General features: G+C 47.6%; 1 protein-coding gene across 2 annotated transcripts in view; it reads right to left on the reverse strand.

Moving 5' to 3' along the window:
- Window positions 1–2160: 2160 nt before the first annotated feature.
- Window positions 2161–19035, reverse strand: part of LOC147616128 (uncharacterized) — a 102048-nt gene continuing 85173 nt past the window's right edge. For both annotated transcript variants that reach the window (XR_015262683.1, XM_086778757.1), the window contains one exon: window positions 2161–3156. Coding sequence is in view for 1 of the 2 variants with exons in the window: in XM_086778757.1 (XP_086634883.1) it covers window positions 3087–3156 (70 nt within the window). In the remaining variant the exon portion in view is untranslated. The remainder of the gene's footprint in view (window positions 3157–19035) is intronic.

A 19035-nucleotide genomic window follows, 5' to 3' on the forward strand; every position in this document is an offset into this window, starting at 1 on the left:
GCCTACTATTTCTCATTTTCATGTCTTTGGTTGTGTTGCTCATGTGCATGTGCCTTCTTCTAAGAGGAGGACTCTTGATGCTAAGTCCAAACCTATGATATTCACAGGATATGTTTCTCGCTCCAAAGGGTTCCGTTTTTGGGATCCTTCTCGTGAGGATATTGTTCTTTCACGTGATGCCATCTTTGATGAGCATGTTTTTGGTCTTGATGAGTTACCACCTTCTACATCTCTCTCAGATCCATTCCATCTCTTTGAGCTTGAGCCTCTCTCATTCCCTACAGTCTCATCCTCATCTACACCATCAGTTCCTACTTCATCCCCTCCATCCATTTCGATTGCGACACCTACTACGGATTCTACATGGACTTCTGGTCCTCCAAAATGGGTTCGCTCTCTACTCGCATTCAGTTTGAGTATTGTCCTACCAAAGATAATGTTGCTGATTTGTTTACTAAGCCTCTTCCGCGACCTACCTTGGATTATCTTCTTCAATGCGTTGGTGTTGGTCCTCCCATCTGGACCTGAAGAGGAGGTGTTGGATAGGTGTCATCTCCAAATGGTGTCACGCTAGTGGCACACTCTTTAGCCTCTAGGCATTTTTGGGATTTATAGCATTCATTTTCATTTTTTTCCTATTTACACATTTTTGGGTGGAGGAAAGGGTGGAGGAACTTTTCTAGAGATCCGTTCATCTTGTGCCTATATATATGAGGCATTGTAGTTCATTTCTAATCAAGTTGGCTAGTGGTTCATTGATGAGTTCTTGAGTACATTGTCTCTTCTCTCATCTCTTCTTTCTCACAATAAATCTTAAATAGGATTTTAATTGTTTAGGTGGGAGTGTTGATCAAGGCTTTGTTTAGTGTGATGATCATCCGGTTACCTTTGCTCCCAAATTTTCTTGGACAGTTTTGGTAAAGGTTTGTAAAGATGTGGCGAGAAAAAACCACAAGTTTAGGCAAAGCTTTTTTACCTTAGTCATGGTTTTTAGGACAAGTGCTCGAAAAGTGGAGTGTAAGTGCCCTCTAAAAAACACACTCACTCACTCGGATTTCTATACATGGTACACACCAAAAGCGAGTCCTTGTTGTGAGTCGAACAATGGCTAAGCTCCGTCTTTTGGGACAAAGCTTTTTGAAACTATTGACAATGTCATGTGTAACGCACATCAAAGTACTACAAGCCATTACAATTTGGCCATGTATTCATACACATATACATGCCTTCATATGTGTACGTTCAAATATATACATATATACATAAATACATATGTATGTATGTATGTAGTTTTTATGTTTTATGTGCTACATGTATATTTCATGTTCATTTGTTCAAGTTCTAGTGAGAGGAAGAGGAAGGTAGAGAGGTATGCTTGATGTCTACTCTTTTAGAATCTAGTGAGGGGGAGACCGACGAGATGGAGATGGAAAATCCTTTTAAGATGCTAGAGAGCATATTCTATGTATTTATATTTTTTGTGCAAGAGAGGTATGGTCTATAACTATGTTATTTGGATCTTGTGTGTGTGTGTGTGTGTGTGTGTGTGTGAGAGAGAGAGAGAGAGAGAGAGAGAGAGAGAGAGTTCAATGCAAAGGGAGATGTCGTGCATGTTTCTTTTATAGGAGCACAAATTATGAAACCTTGATGGATTGATGAATAGAGACAAGCATCATGATGAGAGGTTGCTTGGTTGAAGCCACTATATCAATATTGATGTCGACAATGATGAGGTTGGTTAAAGCCTCTTAGATCAACAATAATCTCAGCAGATGTGTCATTTTATTCTTGCTCTCTTCCGACCCTATGCTTAGTTAGAAGAAGGATATACTGTATAATAGATCGTGTTACTTTGGTTTTCATTAGTATGATCTTTTCTACCAAGAGTCTAGAAGGAAGATGTGGTAATAACAGGCATTTGAAATGCAACAAGATGCACACTTATGCAACACATAGGTAACATTTATCAAACTCTAAACAGCCTTGTTTAATAGGGAGAGAAGTAAAGATCTAATATCTTGACACAAAAGCAAGTAAAGGTTAACTTTTGAGTGAGGCAAGAGAGTGAGCACCATGGCAAAGAAGAAGGGTGTTCAATTTTTAAGGCAGAAAGATGTCAGGCGATGAACTTTCAAAACAGTAATGGTCTCTACACAAAGCTCATAAAAGATGTAGCATTACTGTATTAGAAGAGGGACTAATAAAGAGATGCATGCATGAGAGTTCTATTTTACATGTCTTACAAAGTTGTGAAGTTGGCAGCAGGAAGGGCTAGGATTCAGAACCCCATGTGTGTGCCGCACTTCGCAAAACAAGAAGGCAATCAATATCCTCCCAACTGATCTTTTTTGAAGCAACTTTTGAACCTCAAGACTTTACACCAAGATCTCTTTTGTCTTTCTTGTTGTCCGGACCATCATCCCCACCATGCAGCTCTCAGCTGCTCTCTTTTTTGATGTTCACCATGTTGAGCTTTTAGTATATCCAACGTTGCAGCAATCGGCTGCGTTATAGTAGAGCATTGAGGGCCTTTGAGAGTCTTCTTCCAAGTGTCTTCTTCTTGCCGGCTGTAGAAAGCCCCTGTTTGGCCAAGGCGGAGTGCAACTCAGACATAGTCAAAAAGCCATCATGAATATCCTGTATGATTGTTGATAAGTCCTTGGGGCTAGGATCACTTTTGGCTTTCTTGTTTATGGAACCATTATCCACTCCGGAGTTCTCTGATTCTCCCTTTTCTGATGTATTCATCATCAACTTTGCATTTGATAGTAGTCAGCTAAGGAGTGTCTTCTTGTTGCCAACAGTAGAGAGCCTCCATTTAGCCAAAGCAGAGCACAGTAAAGCCAGCAAAATCTGATGAGCCAGGATCAGTGCACAATTCAGCCACAGTAAAGCCATCAACACCTGATGAGCCAGGATCACTTTTGGCTTTCTTGTTTACATGACCATCATCCACCCAGGCACCTCGTTTTTTTGATATATTTGCCTGCTTAAAACATTGGAGGACACCTGCTTTTGACTCAACTGGCTTCCTTAGAATGGTGAGCTCTTGTTTGAACCTGACGCTGGACCATTTGTTCCCAACTTCACAGAGCCACCTTTCTAGATGACTTCCTCACATTGCCATCTGTTGCTGAAAAGCCATGCTGCAGCACCCTAGTTGAATAAAAACATCTTAAGAAATGCCAGAAGTAGAAACAAACATAGCCCAACTTAAAATACATGCTCGAAGTAAAAACAAACTTAGTTCAGCTTGAAAGGAGTTGAAGATATTTCAATGGCAAGTTTCTTGCCGCCGCAAAGATCAGAATTAATGCCGTGATCTTAAAATGACAAAGAGAGAGCTATTAAGCTGAAACAATAGAGTTCTGGTTCAGAGCTTCACATGGGGTTCCAATGAACAGTGAAAATGCAAACTTCACGGGTATTTGCCTTACATGAGATAAACTTGGTCAAACCTTCAATAATGGTTCCAATTTCCTTGACTGGTCATGAATTCTAGGCTGATCATGTCTAATGGGCTCCTGGCCAAAGGCTGCTGTAGAACCTTGATGTTTCAACACACTTAGACTTTTAACATTTATGAGTGGTCTTTGGAAAGTAGCCATTCATCATAGGTGTAATAGCACTGTAGGATGATTTTTTTTCAATTTATCCTCGAACTCTAGGTCAACTTTGTCAAACACGCTTGACTTACCTTGTAATATGACTAAGCTAGATCAAATCAATAAGTAGTCCTTCCAAGTGTCATGTGCATCCGTTAATCCCAATGCTCATAGACATATATTCTCAGCTTTTCTTGTATTACTATGGTACAAAGAGGTTACTGACGTGCTTGTACATGACTTAGGCCAATGGTCAGCCCCCTAGGGGTGACTTCGCCCCTTCTACATGAGTCCTACTGAAAGCTAGATGAACTTCTGCTAAAATGACTTGTTTTATGTTGGAACTGATTTGATGCTTATATATAATGCCAAAGATGCAGTCAGCCAGCATTATATGCTATCGGCCAGTCTTGTTGGACAAGATATTATCTTTGATGCTGTGCTTTGTACTGTTGCTGTCCACACATGCTTGCCCCTTAGCCGACTGCAGGTATGAGGCCCTTGCTGCCAGCCGACAGGCCCCATAACCTCTTCCTTGGGCTGTCTTGCTGATGTGCTGCTAAGGCTATTGATGTTGATGACTTTAATGATGATGATGATGATGATGATGGAACTGATGTAAGGCTACCGATGCTTCTAATGATGCTGGTCCTATTGATGATTCTAATGCTGCTACATTGATGACTGATGAATCTGCTTTAGATACTGATTGATTAGGGGTTAAGACTTTCTAACTTTGACTTCTACTACTTACTGACTTCTACTAACTGATATTTTTTTGGTCTGAACACCACTCCTGATCTCCACTTCCAAGTCTTTGATGAAGAACTGAGCATCTGTGTCCCCATGCCTACTTTCCCTTAACCTTGACACAACAGTGGGTCACCCGCCGGAACTAATCATGCCTGTTGCTAGGCCTTTGGAAATAATCTGAGAGCTTACTGACGTACTCGGTCTGCGTACCTACCCTCAAGGATTGCATCCTCTAGCTTCGCTTGTTGCAGACCACTCCATATGCTACCCTGCTGCATCCTTCTTGCTTGAACTGTGCACCATCCTTGGGACATAGCTTAGTGGGTTGAGCCTGAATGCTCTGATACCAATGTTACATGCGCGGAAGCCTTCTTGTACTGATCCACAGTCCTAAGCATACTTAGAACAGTGATGCTAATTAGCATAGATTAAGAAAGAGAGGACAGAGAAGAAGAGAGATTAGTGTTCAGCTTTTCTTGTATTACTATGGTACAAAAAGGTTATTGATTTGCTTGTACCTGCCTTGGCCAATGGTCAGCCCCCTAGGGGTGACCTAGCCCCTTCTACATGAGTCCTACTGAAAGCTAGATGATGAACTTCTACTAAAATGACTTGTTTTATGTTGAAACTGATTTGATACTTATATATGATGCCAAAGATGCAGTCGGCCAGCATTATATGTTGTCGGCCAGTCTTAATGCACAAAATAATATCTTTGATGCTGCGCTTTGTACTGTTGTTGTCCACACATGTTTGCCCCTTAGCCGACTGTAGGTATGAGGCCCTTGCTGCCAGCCGACAGGCCCCATAACCTCTTCCTTGGGCTGTCTTGCTGATGTGATGCTAAGGCTATTGATGTTGATGACTTTGATGATGATGATGATGCTAATGATGATGATGAAACTGATGTAAGGCTACTGTTGCTTCTAATGATGCTGGTCCTGTTGATGATGCTAATGCTGCTACATTGCTGACTAATGAATCTGCTTTAGATACTGACTGATTAGGGATTAAGACTGTTCATGCTAAGGTTTATGCCAGGGCATGGGCATGCACGTGACATTTCAAAGACTTGGAAGTGGAGATCAGGAGTGAAGGTGTTCATACCAAAAAAATATCAGTTAGTAGAAGTCAAAGTCAGAAAGCAGTAGCAGTTTAAAGGTCAAGTCCAGGGAGGAAGGATGACAGGGTTTCACCCCATCATCAAGTTCACTGCTATCCCCATGAGTGCTTTTCCTTAACCTTGACACAACGGTGGGTCACCTGTCGGAACTGATCATGCTTGTTGCTAGGCCTTTTTGAAAATGATCTGAGAGCTTACTGAGGTTTTGCGTTTGCGTCCCTACCCTCAGGGACTGCAACCTCTAGCTTCTCCTGTTGTAGACCACTCCATATGCTACCCTGTTGCATCCTTCCTGCTAGAACTGTGCACCTTCCTTGTTGGGACGTAGCTTAGTGGGCTGAGCCTGAATGCTCTGATACCAATGTTACATACGCAGAAGCCTTGTTGTACTGATCCACAGCCCTAAGCATACTTAGAACATTGATGCTAATTAACATAGATTAAGACAGAGAGGAGAGAGAAGAAGAGAGAGATTAGAGTTCAGCTTTTCTTGTATTACTATGGTACAAAAAGCTTACTGATTTGCTTGTACATGACTTGGCCCAATGGTCAGCCCCCTAGGGGTGACTTGGCCCCTTCCACATGAGCCCTACTGAAAGCTAGACGATGAACTTCTACTAAAATGACTTGTTTTATGTTGGAACTGATTTGATGCTTATATATGATGCCAAAGATGCAATCAGCCAGCATTATATGCTGTCGGCCAGTCTTGTTGGACAAAGTATTATCTTTGACGCTGCGTTTTGTACTGTTGCTGTCCACAAATGCTTGCCCCTTAGCCGACTGCAGGTATGAGGCCCTTGCTGCCAGTTGACAGGCCCCATAACCTCTTCCTTGGGCTATCTTGCTGATGTGATGCCAAGGGTATTGATGTTGATGACTTTGATGATGATGATGATGATGAAACTGATGTGAGGCTACTGATGCTTCTAATGATGCTGGTCCTGTTGATGATGCTAATGCTGCTACACTGATGACTGATGAATCTTCTTTAGATACTGACTGATTAGGGATTAAGACTATTCATGGTAAGGTTTATGCCATGGCACGGGCATGCATGTGACATTCCCTTCTACTAGAACCCTGTCATCCTTCCTCTCTGGACTTGACCTTAAAACTGCTACTACTTTCTGACTTTGACTTCTACTACTTACTGACTTCTACTAACTGATACTTTTTTGGTTTGAACACCTTCACTCCTGATCTCCACTTCCAAGTCTTTGATGAAGAACTGAGCATCTGTTCACTGCTGTCCCTGAAAAGATGCAGGGGGGAAGAGAGCTTGAGCTCTTGCAAGCACACACACACACTCATAAACCCTAATAGAGAACACACAAGGTGAGAGGCTGAAAATCTTCTTCTTCTCTACTCAACACTCAACACACCATATACAAGAATAGAGTACTCAACCAATACATACACGGGTTCTCTATAGTGTGAACCCGACTAAATGAGCTGGCGCTATAACTATGCCAGTCTCTAGAATGGCTGTCACACAGCCTGTCATCCCACTGGCCGCATATCACCCAAGATCTCACCAACCATGCCAGTGGTGTAAGTGCGGGGCCTATCCCCCAGGCGGGTCATCAGTGTCCACCGCCTCACTAGAGCTCGATGTGTCCACCGCCTCACTAGAGCTCGATATCTCAACAGTCCCCATGCCTACTTTCCCTTAACCTTAACACAACAGTGGGTCACCTGGTGGAACCGATCATGCCTGTTGTGCTAGGCCTTCGGAAATGATCTGAGAGCTTGCTGAGGTACTGGGTTTGCGTACCTACCCTCGGGGACCGCATCCTCTAGCTTCACCTGTTGCAGACCACTCCATATGCTAATCTGCCATAGTTGTCAGGTACAAAACGAAGGTACGAAAAAACGATACCGGTACGGGACTTTAAATTTTGAAAAATAAGTTCAATTGAGGTACGATCCACTTGAAAAGACACTGAGATAGCCTTTCTTGGAGAAACTGTCGCTCCTCCCCTACGAGAGTTCATTAGAGAGGGACCCTCAACATAAAAAAGATATTTATACACATTTAGAGATGCAAAGTCTAAATAAGTTATAATTTGTCATAAACTAGTACAAAAACTCAAGAGTCGTGAACAATGAACACTAAACATGCCATAAATAAGAGTCGTGGCCCACGGCCTATAATAGGAAATACAAAAAAGTGTGTTGTGACTAGTCAGAACACTAAGTACAAAAATATCCAAAGGCTAGACTCTAGAGACTAGAGTCTAGACTCTAGTCCTGACTTCCTCCTCAGAGAAATCAGTAGGGGAAGGAATGCCCTCGCTAGAGGTGCTTCCATCATCAGAGGCCAACCCAAAACTACCCTCGCTAAGGACATTGCCCTCGTCATCGTACTCGGGCTCTCGGATGCCTGCAATAGGAGTATCCTCTTCTTCAACAACAGGTGCTAAAGTACTCCTCAAAGTCGAGCCGGAGCCACGCCTCACATATGTAGCCACCGAGGTCGAAGTAGGGCGCCGAACAGTACATCCGCGGCCTCCTACTCGTGTGCCACCTCTAGCTGCACGACCTCTACGAGTACGAGAAACTCGATCTCCTCTAGCTCCCTGTAGAGATCGGTATATATGGCCTCCTCATCTCGATCTCGCTCCTCGTGGACACTCTGTCCACTGTCAACTTGAACTCGTCGACATTCACCTGAAAGCAAAGTTCAAACATTTATAAATTATTAGACTTTAGTCATGCATTTATAAATCATTATTAATGAGTCGAACTTTGAACTCTGGAGATCTCTACCTGTTTGGAGATCTCTATGTCATGCATCTTCTTCACCATGCGCATGCTAGCAAAGTTCAAACATTTATAAATTATTAGACTTTAGTCATGCATTTATAAATCATTATTAATGAGTCGAACTTTGAACTCTGGAGATCTCTACCTGTTTGGAGATCTCTATGTCATGCATCTTCTTCACCATGCGCATGCTAGCACGGCAATATACAAGCCGCTCTGACTACATGGTGCTGAGACGGTTTCGTATCTTTGTGTGTGAGTGAGTAGGAACTCCAGTTCCTACTCACATGCCCCCAAAGTGAGTAGGAACTCCAGTTCCTCTCACATGCCCCCAAAGAGCAATCCTATGAGAAATAAGAGAGTTAGAAATTAGAATGTAAGAACTAGTTAGTAGTTACGACTCTAGAGTATACACTATATATTCAATAGTCACCTATGACAAGACTCTCAAAGCCACTTTTTGTACATGAGCCATTTGATAACCAAATGACTCCCACCAAAAAAGTAATCGATCCATTAACTCCCTACTCAAGCAAAGTGGGTTCGTGACAGCGGCTTCCCTCTGATCATTATACCGGAGGAAGTCTCTTTGCTCGTGGACGGGAAGTATCCTTGGCAAGTAGGCATCCCAATCGGAAAGTAGCTCTTCATCGGCGAAGAGCCTTGGTACTTTGTAGTAGGCACGATGTAACAAGGCCGCAAGACCATGGATATGTCTATGCATCCATCGCCACCTCCTCCCCACAAGCGCCACGATCGAATCGCGTCGCGGAGTGGGTGGAGGCTCGGTGGGATCCCTAGAATGCGAAAATTTCACTTTAAGGTTAAGCCTTTAAGGAACGAGAAAGAGATGTGAAAATGAGAATTGAAAACATGGGACATGGGTTTACCTAATCCCCTCCATAGGAATGTCGGGGTCCTCCTCATCAAGCACGGTGGTCGCACGAATCTCCGCTAGAGCCTCTCGCATGAAGTGGGTGAGTAGCCCCAATGTGGAGCCCATGTCGGCCATGCACAAAACCCTATACAAGGGAGTCACCACAATGACAATGGCATGCACCTCGCGCCAAAAGGACTCTCTCATGCATAGCTGTTGAACGGCTCGGGCCTCGTCCGCACTAGTCACCAACTCCTCTCTTAGCCATGCAACGAAATCCGGGGAGACCCCGGCCATCTGGAGCTTCGGTTGCACGTTGTATAGCCACTCCAAGAGAAGCCACATGTAGGCAAACCACGTGAAAGAGGGCTTCTTAAGCTCCAAGTCGCTTTGCTCGCGAAACATAGCGAGCACCTTTACCTTCTTTGTGAAGTAATTCACAATGGATAGGCCTTGTTGCAACCACCCTCTTCACCCACTCTAGGTTCCCCACATCCTCCATGAGTAGGTCTAGACAATGGGAGGCACAAGGAATCCATACAATGGATGGGAACTCCGTCTCTACCAAGCGTCTCATTTTGCGGCAATTGGATGCATTGTCCGTGATGACTTGAATGACATTTTCATGTCCGACCTACAAGTAACACAATGGCAATTTGGCAAATGCAATGAACTTCTTAGAAGTTAGAAGTTTAAACATGTTACATAGATACTAGAAAGTCAAGACTTGAGAGTTAAAACTTAAATCGCAATGCACATGTGACATGTGATATAGTACATAGTACATATCTCTATGATGGCTTGCCAGATGTGACGATAGATAAAGTCCCCCTATGTTTTTTGCCCCACCTTTCCGGTATCCACGGCGCATAAGAAGTATGTGCCGAGAGCACATGAAACAAGGATGTTCATGATACCTCTCTTCTTCTGATCACTCCATCCATCTGAGAGGATATCGCGGTGGTGCGCATCTCATGGTAGGTGATACCATGCCATTCACCATGGGATGGCCCCACCTCCGGAATGGCCTTCACCATTTTGTGCCATTGTGGAACCTTGAGCACATGAAAGGAGAGATTGCAGTCTATCACCGTGCATGCAATCTCCTCATTCACGGCTTTCATCTTCGCCTTCACATAGGTGAGGTTGTTAATGTTTGCACCGATGGCGGGTTGCCTCATTACCAGAGAGCTCTCCTCCCTTGGCCTCATTAACAACCTCACATAGGTGAGGTTGTTAATGTTTGCACTGATGGCGGTTTGCCTCATTACCGGAGAGCTCTCCTCCCTTGGCCTCTTTGATTGGAAGTTGAAAACGCCCGAGACCGAGCCGAAGCCAGCAGATGGGACGGGCGAAGGAGTCACGGATGCGGAGGTACCGGACATGGAAGCTCCCAAACGTCCACCTATCACATGCATCCCGCACTTGGATGCCACGTAGACATATCTGTACAGAAGGTGCAGGACCTGGGATGGTAAACTGGTCCCATGTGAGCCCAGTCCGGGACATGTCAGCCAGGGTTCCATCCCAGTCATCCAAGGTCAGGTGTGCATTGTCCTGCACATGAGTCCAAGGTCAGGTGTGCATTGTCCTGCACATGAATCAGTGCCAGTCCGCACTAGGAGTCTCTCTCTGGAATGATGTCAATGAGTCTGTGTATCTAGTAAGATAGTGGATGCCAGATCACTGTGTAGACAGTAGGGTTTGCATTTAGGAAAAGGGGCCAGCCCTTAGGGCTACCCCAAGAACTCATGTGGGCATGGGGAAAGTACAAGACAATCCCCATAAGGGCTAGGAAGGCCCTGGCTGTACCCACTAGCCATGGGTAGGTCATGGGAGAGCTACGGACAGCCCTAGGGGCTTGGCATGGGTAGCCGACTGGTTATCTAGCCATGGGAGGGCTGTAGGGCAAGTGTGGGGCAGCCCAGCCTCCAGTACAGCAGGCGCACAGTGCCCAGCCCTCATTTTCCATGCGCCTACTAGTGCCCAGCCCAAGTGTGGAAACATGCGCAGCATTATATAGTATTTTTGCTGTATTTATTTAAGTCGTGGAGTATTTTATGACAGCCGACTGCTTATTAGCCAACCGACTGCTGTCCAGAAGAGGTATAAATACCTCAGCCCACAATTCATTCCATCATCTCATCATTTGCCAAGTGCTGAAGCTGAAGCAAGGGCCAGGACAGCCTAGATCAAGCTAACGCAAAAGGGGTGAAGGATTGAAGGTCAAGGGCAGAGATCCATCTCAGCCAAGAAGGTTCAGTCAGTCTTTTATTTTCAGCATTTTACATCATTCTAATAAAAGCAAATACACCAATCGTGGTAGGCTCTAATACCACTGTAACATGCAGAAGCTTCGAGGGAGATCGGTAACTTCAATGAAAAACAGCACACTTGTCGACGAAATTAACGCACAAAACTGAACATAAATGTGCAGAAAAAGAGAGAGAGAGAGAGAGAGAGAGAGAGAGAGAGAGAGAGAGAAATGAAATGATATTAATGTCTCTAAGAGGCCATAGTGGCCTATGAGACCAAAACTGAGAGTACATCTGAAGTTGGTGTCTCATCAAAGAGAACAACTAAATGAGACTAAAAAGTACAATAAAGTGATTGTCCTACAGTTATAAGAACAAAACTGTAAGACTCCGAGATGATACTGAGTAGAAAATACTGGAAAATACTGAAAAATGTATATCAGGTAGATCCATGCATAGCAGCCAGGTACGGGACGGAACGTATAATACGCGTATTATACGTCTTTTCGCGGGGCCAAAATAAAAAACGCCATTTTTTTTAAAATAAAAAACACTAGTTTAATTACATTTGGTCGAGACATGTCACATACATGTTTAAAGTTGAAACTTGAAGTTTTGAACTTTAAGACTCAAGACTGGAGTTATAACTTATGAACGTTTAATTTATTTCTTGTAGAACCTTTTTCCCGTAGCTCGCTGAAGCTCCCGCCTCCACCCTGCACTGCGCGCCCGCCTGTACGCCCCCCCTCTCTCTGTCGCCTGTTCGCCCCCCACCTCTCCGCCTGTTCGCCTCTTCACCCCCCGCCTGCCTTCGCTCCCCTCTTCTCGCTGTTGCGCCCCCTCCTGCCTCGCTGCTGCGCCTCCCCCCTCCTCGCCATTTCGTCCCCCCCTCCTAGCCGCCTCTTCGTATATTCGCCCCCAACCCCCTCTTCGCCTGTTCGCCCCCCCTCCCCTTTGTCGCCTGTTCGCCCCCCACCTCTCCGCTTGTTCGCGCCCGCCCCCCTTAAGCAGCGCCCCGCCTCCCCTCCCTTTCGCTTTGTTGCCGCCCCCCCCCCCCCCCCCCCTCAGGGCTTCTCCTTCGTTTTCCCCCTCTCCCTCCTCTTTCGTGCTGTTGTTCACCCCCAAGGGGTTTTGTTTTTCTTCATTTTCATCCGGTCTTCCGCCTCTTTGGGTGCAGCCCGTTTCTTGCAGGTTTTCCGCATTCGCCTCGCCTTCGCCTGAGCTTCAGACTCTGATGGAGACTCCTCCCGCCTCGCCTCAGAGGGACTCACCCGCAGCCCCCTCGCCCGCCCCCGAGGACATCCCCATCAGGCTTTCTCTTTCGTCGGAAGAGGAAGCGAGCCTCACTGCAGAGGTGGAACGCCTCCAGGCTCATTCCACCATCTGCCGTATAGTCGGCACTCGCCCCAGCAGAGGGGAGATCAGGGATCTTCTTCAGGCTCGCCTTCTTGCAGATGTGGGCAAGATCCTGGATGTACAGCTCCTGGGCCGGGGCCATTATCAGATCGAGTTCGAGGCCGCCTAGAGCATTGCCAAGGTCCTTGCCATGAGTCCTCTGGACATCAGGGGTGCTCGGGCTTTCTTCAGACCTTGGCAGCATGGATTTGACCCAGCAGCGGCGGAGCAGGGAGAGCGCCTCTTCCATATTACAGTTTGTTTCCCTGGTCTCCGCCGGGAGTATCTTCCGCTCCTCTCCAGGCTCGGAGCATTGGTGGGCTTGGTACTAGAGACGGGCCCCTCAGCAGCTTCAGTGGTGGCTAGAGCAGCTGGGCTACCTTCGGTCAGAGTGTTGGTGTCTGACATCTCCTCCCTTCCTAAGGTCATTCAGCTACCTAGGATAGGGGGGGGGTGGATAGATCAGAGAGTGGAGTTCTCGGGGCTCCCGAACCAGTGCTTCATTTGCAGGCACGTCGGTCATCTGGCCAAGGCCTGCCCTCGTAGGAGACCTCGACCCTCACCACAGCAGCAGGCTACTGATGGCCCGCCCACAGATTCGGCTCGGCAGGCTGCCTCAGGGACACCTGCTCAGGCCACAGAGACCTCGGAGTGGCAGCCTGGACAGGGGCGCCGCCGAGGGAGACAGCCACAGCAGCACGCACAGAGACCACTGCAGCAGCAACCACAGTCTCAGCCTCACTGGGTTCCCGTGAGGAACAGCTTTGCTCCCCTTCAGGAGGAGACCCCTGCAGCGACCGAGGACCAGGAGATGCCAGCTCCCCCTCCTTCACCCCCCCCACCCCCGTCCCCTCCCACCGCCTCGCTTCCACCTTCGCCTCCTCCCGCCCCCGCTCCGGTTTCGACAGCGGCTCCCTCTCCACCTCCCTCGCCTCCCCCTCCTCCCCCTCCGCCCGCCTCACCTTCCCGGGAGACCCTGGCAGTTCCCTGGCGCTCACCTGCAGTCCGGAGAGCGCTAAGCACTGACCTCGCTCGAGCATCACAGAGGAGACCTATGCCGATTAGGGCCTCACGGATTTCATCTATCCACAGTCGGCTGAGTCGCCTTGGCATTAGACAGCGCTCGGAGGCCTTTGATTATACCTTTACACGGCTTTTTGGAGCAGAGGATCCCCATGAGCCAGCACCCATTCGAGTTCATGTAGTGATACCTCCGGCCCGCGGGGAGGAGGCACTAGACTCAGCGGTGGCCTTCTCGTTCCCTCTATGTGGACCTTGTGATCGGGAGTGGACTCTAGAGCTCGCTCTCAGCACTTTGAAGACTCAAGCAGTTGAGTTTTCTCACCACATGAGCGATCTGGAGGTGACTGATGTGATAGGCCGACTTTGGGAGTTGGCTCATTTTTTCTTGGATCCCGGGAGTGTGGATACCTCAGGGATTCGGCATTTGGTCGTGCGCATAGTGGCAGACTTGGCACGCGACCCTGGATATGTGAGTATACACGAGGTTTCTCTGTCAGAGCAGGAGGCAGTCGCCATGGGCCACAGCCACTGGCGCCTGACCCGGGATTCTTGCAGTACACCGGGTGGGCAGATTCGCAGCCGTTCGGATGCGGACTACTCTCCATCCAAGCCGCTTGCGAAGGCCCGCCGTACGGCTGAGACAGCATCCACCTCAGCAGGGCATCCATGAGGATCATCTCATGGAATGTACAGGGCCTTGGCGGAGCACACTTTATACGCTATCGAGGTTGCTTGAGGCAAGAGCTTCAGAGATGCCTGGTTGGTGGCAGCATTGACATTTTGATGATGCAGGAGCACCACTTGGGTGAGAGCAGGATCCGGAGATATGGTTCGGTGATGCCTGGTAGATGGGACACTTTTTGGTCTGCAGGGTTTGGTCCTTTGGGTGGACAGGGAGGAGTATGCATGGTTATTGCAGATGTATGGCGGCAGGCCATTGTGGATCGAGGGATCATTGTGCCTGGTAGAGCACAGTATGTCATTCTGAGGATGCATGATGAGCTATTGGGTGTGCTCAACATCTATGCGCCCAATCATGCTAGTGCCAGAGCAGAGTTCTGGACTCAGGTTACAGATGCATTGCCAGAGGCCGCACATTGGTGTGTTGGGGGAGACTTCAACATGCTTGAGGACCCGGCAGATAGGGTGGGAGGCAGTCATGTTACAGTGCACGGCACAGAGCGTGCAGCTTGGGACCGGTTTTGCATGTCACTGAGGATCACTGATGCATGGCAGCATGGGGCTTTCTCCCGGTCTCAGGACAGTCTTAGTTTCTCTCGGTCGGATCGCCGGCAGGGAGGGACTAATCTATCACGGATTGATCGCTTTTATGTGGGCGATTGGTTAGGGGAGCGAGGGGGCTCCGTCGGCATTCTCGCTGGCACCTCATTTTCAGATCATGCGCCAGTTATATTGACATTGGAGGAGGGGACACGGGAGCCCAGCTTGCAGTTGAGGATCCCAGAGAGGGTACTTGCAGATCCCAGTCTCGCTGAGGACATTGAGAGGATCTGGCATGATAGTCAGTGCTCTGACCAGGATGCAGCGGGCCAGTGTGCCCAGGGACTCATTGATCTTAGCTCTTTTCTACACGCTGCAACTTTGACACGACTGGGAGAGATTCGCGAGCGGGAGCAACGGCTGAGACGCAGCCTTGCTTCGCTACAGCGCCTTCAGGAGCAGCAGCCTGCATGTGAGTGGGTGGCGTCCCAGCTGAGCCAGGCACGCCAAGAGGTTAGAGAGGTAGAGGAGCAGAGACATGAGTTTTACTATCGTCGTCAGGCCTCTCAGTGGACGCAGCTTGGTGATAGAGTGACTGGGGAGTTTTTTGAGATCACTGGACCCCGTCATGCGCGAGCAGGAGTCCGCCAGCTTGGTAGACCGGATGGATCGATAGCTACTGAGCTCGGGGAGATCAGAGCCATTGCCACTGCTTTTTATAGTGACCTGCTTTCAGCGGAGCCAGCCACTGAGGATCGAGATGTTTGCAGACAGACTGTGTGGGCCCATGTGCAGAGGAGGGTCACAGACCATATGCGTACAGTTCTAGGTGCGCCTCTGTCAGAGATTGAGCTTGCCGAGGCCTTGAGGGTCCTGCTGCGACATAGTTGCCCAGGGGAGGACGGACTGACGCCGGCCTTTTTTATGCGCTATTGGGACCTTTTGGGGCCAGACCTCCGCAGGGGCTTTCAGCATGTTTTGGACACTGGGGTGATGCCGCAGAGCTTTTCAGAGGGCTTGATCTATCTTATCCCCAAGGGGGAGGGAGTATCAGATGACATTCGGCATTGGAGGCCTATTACGATCCTCAATACTGTCTACAAGGTCTTAGCAAAGGCCTTGAGTTTGAGGATCCAGCCCTTCCTGGGGGAGTTGATTCATGCTACTCAGACAGGATTTGTCAAGGAGCGCAGTATCCTTGACAACATCTTTACTTTCTGGGAGGCGACGGCCCGAGCTAGGTTTCTTGGCGAGGACTTGGTCGTGATGCTTCTCGATTTTGAGAAGGCATACGATAGAGTTGATTGGGGATTCTTAGAGGGCACTATGCTTCGCCTGGGCTTTGAGCCAGGATGGATCAGAGGGGTGGCAGCTCTGTATTCCACAGCTCGCAGCCAGGTGCTGATTGCAGGAGGTCGGGGCATAGTCACATGGGAACGCCGTTCCATTGGTGTGGAACGGGGGAACGTGGAGTAATGGAAGAAGGGAACGGCGGAACGTGGAGGAACGCTTTTTAAATTTTTTTTTCCATGATTCGCGAAGCGGCACCCCTTACGTTTTTTTTTCCACGTCACAAATCCGCCGGCAGCGTAATAGCATAATAGCGCATCGTTCTCTTTCTTTTTTTTGGACAAGCTGGGTTACGGGTGCCCAAAACGTTTTGGGCACCCTTTGTATTTTTAAAAAAAAAACGTATACCTGCAAGTAGCGCCGCCGCCGACCCCTAAAAAAAAACATGGGAAAAAAAAAAAGATTATGCAACGTTTTTTTTAAACATTGAAAGAAGACCTGCCAGGCTGCCATGCAACGTTCAAAAAAAACGTCAATATCAACGTTTTAAAAAAATCGTACCTCTCTGAGAACTTATAAAAACCTACAGAGTGCACTTGCAGTGTGCATAGCCAAGTACAATCTCTCTCTCTCATTATTCATAGCCAAGTACATTGTACAATCTCTCTCTCTCTCTCTCTCTCATAAGGGAACCAAGACAGCTTTCTCTCTCTCATAGCCAAGTACAATCTCTCTCTCAAAGCCAAGTACAATCTCTCTCTCTCTCTCTCTCTCTCTCTCTCTCATATAATGCCTCCTAAGGGAACCAAGAGAGCCAAGAAGAACGAAGCATGGTCATGGTGGGATGAGGTGGATATTCTTGAGGCCAATCAAGGCGGAGGAGCTAGGAAGTGGAAATGTCGCTATTGTGGCAGCACCAAACATGGGGGAGTCAACCGAGTTCGAGGTCACCTAATCCATGAGCCGGGACAAGAAATCCAACCATGCTTGTCAATCTCAGCTGAGAAAAAGAGAGAGCTAGAAGCTAGGCATAATGAAGTGATTTTTCGTGCTCCTCCTCCAAGAGCTATGGCTGCGAACCCATCATTCTTTACAACTCCTTCAAGCAACTTCTCCACATCCGTAGGCTCTTCTTCCGTGCATCAACCACCACCCCCCAAAGGCACGCAAAGAACTCTTGCGGGTTCTTGGACAAGATGGTGGAGCGTATCCTTTCTTTGGAGCCTGACACAACAAAGAAGGCAGAACTTCAAAGTTTGTGTCAAGCAAGGTGGGACCGATATCACTCACCAATGCATGCAGCTGCATTTGTGATTGATCCAGAGTTTCAAGGCAAAGGCCAGGAATCGGATGAAGAAGTCACAAATGGCTGGGACAAAATCCTTGCCAGATTGGTGTCTGATGCTACGATGAGAAGCAAGATTAGAATTGATTTGGGAAAGTACAGAGCAAAGACAGGTAATTTTGGTTCAGCAGATGCCCAGCAAGATAGGACACTTATGGGAGGTGCTCTTTGGTGGGAGAACTACGGATCGGGTACTCCAGAGCTACAACGGCTTGCAATGCGCATTCTCAGTCAGAATGCAAGTTCTTCTCCAATTGAGCAACTATGGAGTGTTTTTAGCCATGTTGCCTCGAAGAAGAGAAATCGGCTACTCACTACCAGAACAAATGACCTTGTGTATGTGTCAGCCAACTTGTGACTATTAGCCCAGGTTGCTAGTGGTGACTTTGACCATGATAGCTTCATAGATATGGAGCCACAGTCTGAGTCGGATGATGACGACCCTCCACCTCCACCTCCACCTCCACCTGCATCGATGCATGATGCATCTATGGATGATCTAGCTGACATCTTTGCACCTATTTGATATCACCTAGGACTTTAGGTTTCTTTGTTCTTAGCTATCTAGATTCTAGCTTTCACTATGTGGCTGTACATTGTACAAGCTATTGTACTTCTGGTTTTCTAAATATGAACAAGGTCATTGAGTTTGCTATCAAATTCTTGTCTTTTTTTGTCTACTTTCAATTGTATATTTGTCTCTTTTCACCTGCTTTTAATTGTATATTTGTCTACTCATGTGTATTGAAATATGATAACGTGTCGTTCCGGATCCCGTTCCGGATTGCAAGGGGTCCCGTTCCCGTTCCGGATTGGTCCCTCGTTCCCATATCCGTTCCCGTTCCCTGGTGACTATGGGTCGGGGGCCGAGTTTTGAGCTGACCAGATCAGTCCGTCATCAGGGGTGTCCTCTCGCCCCTTTCCTTTTTCTCTTCTTTGCGGAGGCTATGAGTATGTATTTGACGGCAGAGGAGGTTGGTTTGAGAGGACTTCAGCTCCCAGTCCGGGGGGAGGATTTGCTTGATGCTGAGTTTGCAGACAACACGGGCTTATTTTTGCATGGCCAAGAGGCCAATCTTATTCGGGCAGAGCAGTCGCTCCAGGTTTTTAGTGCAGCTTCGGGAGCATTGATCAATTGGCGCAAGACAGTGGCCTTTTGGATCAGTAGTGCTCCCACTCCGGCATGGAGCCCGGACCCCGGTTTTAGATGGATTCCTCCAGGCACAGCAGTGCGGTATTTGGGATGCCAGATTGGCCTCGATTTGTCACCTGAGCAGCAGATTGCCCCGCTTCTTCTGAGCATTCGGAAGAAGCTATTGTATTGGAGTACAGCTCGACTATCCTTGGCTGGGAGGGTGGTGGTGGTGGTGGCAAATCAG

This window comes from Cibotium barometz, chromosome 39, assembly GCF_041138505.1.
Source record: "Cibotium barometz isolate CiBa-2024 chromosome 39, ASM4113850v1, whole genome shotgun sequence".
Lineage (NCBI taxonomy): Eukaryota > Viridiplantae > Streptophyta > Polypodiopsida > Cyatheales > Cibotiaceae > Cibotium > Cibotium barometz.